Raw genomic sequence first — 8,322 nt, forward strand, 5'->3', positions numbered from 1 at the left:
CTATATTTCATTTTAATAAACTTAAATTAACTTATTTCAATGAATATCTACTTTAAATCATGATACAATATGTCATACAATGATAGACACTTCAATAATTTATTTTGTTATATGGGATGGATATTTCATATTCTAGTTAGGGTTGTAATATGGAGAAAAACCATAAATCTAAATTTAAATTGGCAAAAGATAAATAAAGTGCTCCAATAAATGCAAATAAGATACGACACGACACGATGTCATTTGGTAAATTCCAAACGCACACAACGAACCATATACGGTTTTCTTTTTAATAAAAAAATAATAGGAATTTAGAGTTTTATTTGTATTTTTTTATTTATTTTATATCGATTAAAGAAAGGAAAATAAAGCGTATGGGGGCCACCAGGTTGCACCCTCCAATAGAAGGAGAAAGAGAAACAAAAAAGGGGTGGAAAAGTCAATTGACTCACTCTCATTATAATAAGTGCTCTGAAGCCCTTCTTCTCAAGCTTCGCATCATCATCTCTCTCATTTTCTTCCTTCTTCAGTATTTTCCCGGAAACTCTCCCATTCCTTTGTTTCTCCCAATCACTCTCTCTGATTTTCTGGTAGAAATTCTCTCTCTCTCCCCCTAGATCATTCCATTTTCCTCTCAGATGTTCTTTTAGTTTGGAGTTCTCCGATGTTTATTTCATATATTTTTCTTGTACTTTGATTGTATCACTCGTTTTTACCGGTCGATTTGGTCGACGCCAGTTATTGGATTTTTTTCCCCCGATCGTGGTTTGAGGTATTATTTTTCACTTGTTCGATCGGAAATTCGTAGGATCGGTCTCGTTCTAGTGTTTTTTTCTTCGCTTGTTTTTTTCTAAATTTAAGCAGATGTGTTCGTCTGGTGGATTCTGAGTTTGTGTTTTACTGTTTTCAATTGAGGTGTTTTTTTTTCTTTCGTTAGTTTTTCTCGTTCATTATGTCTGATTCCTGTTGTAGTTTGTGGTGTCAATTAGGGTTTTGCTTACTTTGTGGAAATTTAGTTTTTGATCTCAAATCTGTTTGATTTTCGTTTGTCTTCTCCGTAAATCTAGGAACTGATGATCTGTAATGGTTAGGTGAAGTGGCGACACAGTGTAAAAGTGAAGTGGGCATTTGGAGCTACGAACTATGTCTGGGAACCAAGAGGTGTTTGTCTCATCGAAATTAATAAGTTCTTGTTTCAGATAGTCATGCATTGATGTTTTGTATTTGGTTGGTTTCAGACTCCGGTGAGGCCGTCTTCGTGGCTGTGTAGTGATCTGAATGCAGGTATTCCAATCAAGAAAAGGAAGTTCTTTGTTCGGCCATTGTCGCCGCCTGCCGAAGAAGCTTATTCAGCACCGTCTGAAAACAGTTGTAAACCTAATGAGCAAGGTGGTGGTGGTGGTAGTGGTAATACAGGGAGTATTTCGTGTTCATTAGATGTGAATCCAAATATTGAAAAGACATTAGCCCATGAAAAGGTAGGGACTCGTGTTACCGCTGTTGTAACAGATCAGAAAACCATTGATCGGTCAATTTTGAGTACTGAAGGACAACACCGTTTGTTTCAGTCTGATTTGATGGGGAATGTCGGGAAGACAGAGAAACCTGGTAATGTTACAGGTGCCCATGAAGTCTTTGGTTCTGCAAAAGAGAAGATGACAGCAGCAGACGCTGAAGATATTGCCCAAGGGATTGTGGATCAAAGTAAAGTAAAAACTAAGGTGGACTTACCAGGTTCTTTGGTTTCATTCACAGATGTTGAGAGAAAAGAGCAGCTTGTTAAGCCTTCTGGTTCTGGCATAGTCAGTAGTTCAATGCAATATTTTTCTTCGGAAAAGTTAACAATCGAAGGGAAGCTTATTGAGTCTGAAAGTTCTGGATTAGTTTTCAGTTCAGGAGAAATTGGGAAGGGAGTATATCAAAATGTTCTTACCACACGTAGCATGATTGAGGAGACGTGTGACAAGAAAAATGTCAGTGCAGGATGCCAAGCAGATCTATCTCCTGGTTCTTGTACTGCTAATCTATCACTGGGTTGTAAGACTGACAATAGTATTTATCGCGGTCAGAAAGATGAATCTCTTGCATTGAACTTGACATTAAGCAAAGAGTTTTGTTCTCCACATAAGACTGATGGTATATCTGTTTCTACTGATCCTGGCAGATGCAATGGTATTAACAGATCGAATTGGGACTTAAATACTACCATGGATGCTTGGGAAGATGAAGATTGCACGAGTGTAGGTAAAACAAATCTTTCATTTTTAATCAGTGAGAGCACACCTCGTCATGACGACAAGGCATCAAGTAGTTTTGATGAAACTGCTTCCACAAAATCTGTTTCTGAAGAACAGGAAAAGCGAAATGTAGGATTGAAATCTGATGTTGTGGCTTCTATGCTGTCTGATCATCAAGATAGTTCTAGATGTTCACTTAGTCTAGGCCTTAGCTCGTATGCTTCTATTGAGAAATCTCCTTTATTGGTTAGCACAACCCAGACCGGTTCTGCTTGTACAAGTTTTTCCTGGCCAATGATGGCAGCTGGGAATGTAAATTCTGTGAGTCTTAGAATTGTCAAGTCAGAACATCTTGATGAAGTTGTTACTCATGAAACTGAGAGTACCAACATTTGTCCTGTTGAATTATCGAGTGACAACGCGAAACAGGAACTAGTTGGGAACTGCCAGAGAGCTGTTTCCTCATCTGGTTTTTCAAAGTTGGTGAATCCTACGCCAATAAAAGTTGAACCAAATTACTGCAATCAATCTGAAGCTGTCAATAGGAAAGATGGAAAAGCAAATCAAGCAGATACCTTAACAATGCAATGTAATGATATGCTTGATTTGCCTACTATTTCTACTTCAAATCAGAAGGAGAAACAAATGCCTTTTCCCAGTGGCTACAGAAAAGTACCTGTGCCCTTGACTGGAATGACTGAAACTCCAGGTGACTTGAACTATTCTGAATGTTCATTGCATGAAAATTCAGCTCAGAGTAGCACTGAAGCTCATGGCATATTACACAAGAAATTGCAGCATGCTCAAACCAATAATATGATCTCCCCAAGTTTTGGTCTAGCTGATAATAACTGCGATGTGTCTGTTGCGACTGTTGCTTCCTTGACTGAAGACAAGACTGTAGGTGACTGCAAGACCTCCAGATCGAAAGAGCTCCCTCTTAATTCACGCAGAACAGATGAAAACTCTCTAAGTGACGAAGAAAAGATCAATTTGTCTGGTGATATGCTGGAGGAAGAGTTGTACGACTCTGATTTTGAGTCTGATGGTGGTCATGATCTGTCTAAGTTAAAAAAGAACCAAGATAACAAAATCAATGAGGATGGTAAGGTCCAAGGATCAGCTGCTGCAGTTGTCTCAGAAGATAATCCACCTGCTAAGAAGAGTAAGATGGAACATGCAAAGTGTAGTGATTCTGAAACTAAAACCATGGACATTGCAGTTGTATTTCGTGGCGATTTTCAAAATTCCAGCCATATTGATAACAGAGGGAGTGAATCTGCCAGCCGTGGTAAAACTGGTAATGAACGTAGCAAAGCATGTTCTGGTACATCACGTGAAACTAAACTTAAGAAATATGCTGATGATGATTCATGTTTGTTGGAATTAGTTGATATGCCGAGCAGTGAAGACGAGATTAAGCGGCTTATTCCAGAATTTCAAGGGAAAGCACTTGATGACTCAGGTGAAAAAGAAGGCCAAATCATTCAGGATGGTGGTCGCTCGTCCTATCAGGTCATTCATGCAAGTGAAGGTGTTTCAGGTGCGTCTACAGTATCAAGTGTTAACATTCAAAACCCTGAAATAATAGATAGGAGTAGCACAGCTTCTTACGGGGCAGACATTTCTTCTGGTGATCCTCCTAAGGAGTTCAGTCGTGGTGGTAGTCATAGCCGAATAATAAACTTGGCTCGCATTTCTGATAAATCTTCAGCTAAAATATTAGATGCTTCGGGAAGCTTTGGGCCATCACAAGTGGAAAGCGAAAGATTCTCTGATCTCCCACTTGAATCTAGGAAATTTTTCTCGCGAGGAAGGTGACATTTCTGAGCCCTTTTTCCTCTTAACCCCTCTTCCCTTTCTTTTGTTTTGTTTCCTTGTGATTTCATTTTGTATTTGTTTATGTGACTGTTTTTCCATCTGCTACTTGTAGTAGAGATGAAGTCTTCAATGATCATTCCTACAGATTCTCACGGGAAAGATACCATAACCATTTTGGGAACCAAAGATTGAATTTCATGCCTGGCAGATGGAGATTCTCTGATCGAACAGAATTCAAGCCAAGGGATCGCGGCTCAGAAAGTAAATTTATTTCAAAGTTTTCTGGTAGATAGTTTCATGTCTCTAGAATTCAATAACTCTGATTTTTGAATGCAGATTTTGAGTTCGATAATTATGGAAACACTCGTGAGGATGGTGCTTTTGTCAGGAGTTTTCGCAGAGGGAGAAGGACTTGGAATGATCAAGGAACTTTTTTCCCTCATTCATTTTCGAGAAGGCAGTCCCCTGGTAATTCATTTACACACAGAGGACCAAGAAACTCGGATGATGCATCTGCATTTCATGGGCGTAGAGATGGTGAGAAATTTTCTAGGGGCTTACCACGCAACGATATAGACCTTATGGCGAGGCCTCAACGTCCATATGAAGATTTGGATGGTCGTTTCGTTCGCGGGCAAAGAAATTTTTCTACCAACCACAAAAGAGCTTTTCCTCAGTTTCGTTCACGATCTCCGACTAGGACAAGAGCACGGTCCCCGGGTCCTTGCTCATCGTCTAGGAATAGATCTCCAGACGGATTTGCTGGGAATCCAGATTTTCCTTGTCGGAGATCATCTCCAAGTTACAGTGTGGAGAGGATGAGATCACCCGACCATTCTGGTTTTCCGAGAGATATGGCTGTTAGAAGACATGGTTCTCCATCTTATTCGGCGAGACCATCAAATGGTTTGAGGGAGATGGGCTCTGTAAGAGGTCGTGGTTTTCATAGATCGGGCATCTCTTTCAGGAATCAGCCTGATCGTGTTTTTAGAAACCATGGGAAATTTAACATCATGGATTCTCGAGAAAGAGTTGAATATGGTGATAATATGTTTGATGGTCCAAGTCATTCTGATCGGTTTGGTGAGTTTGGTGTTAATGTAAATGCTGAGAGAAGAAGGTTTGGTGATAGACATGATGGCATCCGCCCTTTTAGACCATCCTTTAATACAGGTGATTGCGGGCCTACTAATATTGAGAACGACCCTGATTCTATGAGGTTTGGACAGGAAGATGCCGCTGAAACCGAAGAACGGGGAAACATAAGGGAATATGATAGACAGAATAAGAACTTTGCTGAGAATACATTTGAAAGAGCAAGGAATTTTGAGAAGGAAGAAAGTTCGAGGCACGGTGGAGAACTTTGGCAAGACGGCGAGTTTGGTGACGCTGAACAGGTTAAGAAGAAAGGTTGCCAATAAGTTTTTGCTTAAATCTGCCAAGACCCGGGAATATGTAAGTTACAGCAAGTTCAAGTTTGATGGGTGGATGGAATATCTGTGAATTTGAAATAGCCATTCCAGATTTGCGGATGCTATTCTGCAATGAATATGGCGGGGTCTCCAAGGACATCTCTGCTAGATTGCTTCAAACCTTTGCAGTTTTAGTTGTGTATACATCAGTTTCTTCTGTTGCATAAATTTCTTCATAATTGCTAGGGTGATGACTTTGACAAAGCCCTCAATAAATGTGGAAAGAGGATATTAACCGGAGGAAAAATTCTGCAAACTACGTATTTGGGGTTTTCTCAGGCTTCTTAGCACAGCACAACAATCCTCTGCAAACTTGAACGGAACAAGATGGGCCAAACGAATAAGTGGGGAGGAATGATTCGAGTCCTTGGACAAACAACAAAAAGTTCTTGCTTACTCTACCGGGTGAGATCGAATAAATCTTCTGATTCAGCTTGAGGTATGCCTGACCAAGATCGATAAATGCATATTATTTGAATATATCTCGTTTCGGGTTGGACCTCAGATTCCTAGGCTTGACCTATTTTGCATGAAAGCCATAATGGTCTTCCATTGTTAGATCTGGTTAATGTCCAGTTGTTTTAGAAAGATGGGCATCTGAGAGATGGGTTAGGGTCCTGAAGTTAAATATTTTTACTTTTGGTAGGGAGGGATTTCAATGGACTATTAAATCTTTCTACGGTTTGAATTTGATCGAAAGGAAATTCTCTTTGCAGCAATCATTTATCGGCCTAAGGTCAAATGCAGCTCCTGTGTGGGATTGTTTTGGAACAAAACACTTAGAAGTAGGGTTGCTAGAACTGGAATGAAAGGTTCACTCACGGAACAAACTGCAAACAGCTTGTTCTGTTGTAGCACTGTATTAAACTCAAATGGTACGTCGGATGGTCCTATCTATTTATTCGTTACTGATGATAAGAACTCTTAAGCATTCTTCGTGGTAGATCTCTCCATGCCTTCTCTGATGATTTCTCGCAAGATTTGTCGATGTCTTGAACTAAAGCATCTCTTGCAATTTTGGCTTGAAACAAATGGATGGTATACTCGTACGTATTACTGAACGTTTCTGATTGATTTTTTTTACTACTCCCATTGTAGGAGTGAAAAAAAGAGTGTGATGCATTGAATAAGGAAACCCACCAAGTTTTTATGTGAATGAAGGATTTTGATTTGGCTTTGGGGCTGCTTTTGTTTCGGTCCCCCGAGAAAATGTTCGACATTGGGGACGGCATTTGTGTGGGATGGATTTAATGATCTCATCTACCCGGTGAAGAACCATTTGTTATCCAAGATTCAGTCATTGTTCCCAGTCAGGTTTCGTTGGAGAGATCTATAACGAATACGAGCGCGGAGCTGTCCCAGAGGATGAATGTGTGCGCGTGCTCCTTCGACAATGACCTCAGTGTGTGAAAAGCCGACTCTCTAATTAGACTTTGGAGAGATGGATGATTCTCAACCAAAGAGACGACGATGATTGATGGTTGATGTCATGTTTAATTGGAAGACAAGCAAGCATATGGTCATGATGGGTCTTGTTTCAGTTCAGAGAGTAAAAGAACGGTCTCTGTCGGTGGTGTTCCTGACCATGATGACTTTAGAAATTTCATTTCATTTTTACGACGTTTTATGAATGGTAGGCCCCTTTTTATTCAATCAAACTTTGATAGAATCCATCATGGGTTTTGGGATTAGGAAGAGTTCACTGGAGCCATTTCCCCACAGGAATGAACACAAATGCAAGTATTGGGAGGATTGGGAACACTAGGGCAAGTTCCAGTGCCACTCAACTTTTGCAAGCAAAGCGGTTGGCACTCCGCAAAGGAGCAAGGCTTGTCCAGTGCTATATCTGTCCTGCACATCTTCTGCTCTACATTCTCTCCCTTCACCACCATAATGGCTGCCAACAAAATTTTATATATACATACAATAAAATAGAATGCATTAGCATATCCATTATTCTCGCATCAAAATCATATCAATTCCATTTTAAAATAACTGAATTTTATTTTTTGGTAGTTTAACTAATTAATTTGATAGAGTAGAAAAACAAAAGAGCTGTTACTTTTAAAAACTAAACCCTAAATAATATAAACAAAACCCAAACTAATGAGAGGCAAATGTTCCACCATATAAGTTAAGAGTTTGAAACCAATTGGGGATTATGGAGTGTTACTCTATGGTTTCCGGTTAAACCAAATGATGAATTTCTTTATGAATACTCCATGAAATAATGGGTGGAGAAATTCTATATGTACACTATCATACCTGAGAAAAAGATCATGATGATTAAGAAATGCGAAGATATCTTTGCCATGATCCAAGGAGTAACTGTGAATTTGTTTTTTTGTTGTTTTCTTTTTCTAAGAAATTTTCTTTGTGATATAATTGATTTTGGCTACTGAAATTGCATCTTTAAATAGATGTTGAACGTAAAAAAAAAAAAAATCCTTCATTTTAGGAAAGGTATCTAAAGATACATATTCATAAAATAAAATAAAAATTATCATAGATTCAATAAATCTTGCTTTTTTCTAATAAATGCTTTCGGAAACCCAACAAAATTAGGTAAATTAGTCTTGGATCGCTTACGAGTTCGACGAATTATTTTTCTTTTGTTTTGGTAAGATACGAACTATATATATATATAATATATATATATATATATTATTTATATAATATACAATACGTACATATGTATTATTTATTTCAAGTGATGAAACGACGTCGTAGCTGGAAAGCTGCGGCTTCCACGGGGTTTGACCAAAACAGCCCCAAACCTCTTAACCTTCGAA

General features: G+C 38.9%; 1 protein-coding gene across 11 annotated transcripts; it reads left to right on the forward strand.

Annotated features, from left to right (window-relative positions):
- The first annotated feature begins 482 nt into the window (after positions 1-482).
- On the forward strand, positions 483-7,221 carry LOC104799366. 11 transcript variants are annotated; one of them, XM_010521854.1, is made up of 9 exons: positions 487-590; positions 1,092-1,161; positions 1,239-3,537; positions 3,628-3,780; positions 3,964-4,054; positions 4,174-4,319; positions 4,395-5,969; positions 6,247-6,405; positions 6,629-7,221. In XM_010521854.1, the coding sequence occupies exons 2-7, from the start codon at positions 1,144-1,146 to the stop codon at positions 5,477-5,479; spliced, it is 3,792 nt and encodes a 1,263-aa protein (XP_010520156.1). In that variant the 5' UTR covers positions 487-590; positions 1,092-1,143; the 3' UTR covers positions 5,480-5,969; positions 6,247-6,405; positions 6,629-7,221. The 11 variants fall into 11 exon arrangements, with proteins under 11 accessions (XP_010520147.1, XP_010520156.1, XP_010520154.1 ...); XM_010521852.1 differs by having other exon boundaries at positions 1,239-3,780; positions 3,952-4,054; positions 4,171-4,319; XM_010521853.1 differs by having other exon boundaries at positions 1,239-3,780; positions 4,171-4,319.
- Positions 7,222-8,322: the final 1,101 nt, after the last annotated feature.

Source organism: Tarenaya hassleriana, unplaced genomic scaffold (assembly GCF_000463585.1).
Source record: "Tarenaya hassleriana unplaced genomic scaffold, ASM46358v1 Cleome6, whole genome shotgun sequence".
Taxonomy (NCBI): Eukaryota; Viridiplantae; Streptophyta; class Magnoliopsida; order Brassicales; family Cleomaceae; genus Tarenaya; species Tarenaya hassleriana.

Bases quoted from the DNA above. Each gene is read 5' to 3' on its own strand.
- LOC104799366 (XM_010521845.2), top strand. The intron at 4,055-4,170 runs GTGACATTTCTG...TGCTACTTGTAG, and splicing joins AAATTTTTCTCGCGAGGAAG to TAGAGATGAAGTCTTCAATG. The intron at 4,320-4,394 runs GTAAATTTATTT...TTTTGAATGCAG, and splicing joins AAGGGATCGCGGCTCAGAAA to ATTTTGAGTTCGATAATTAT.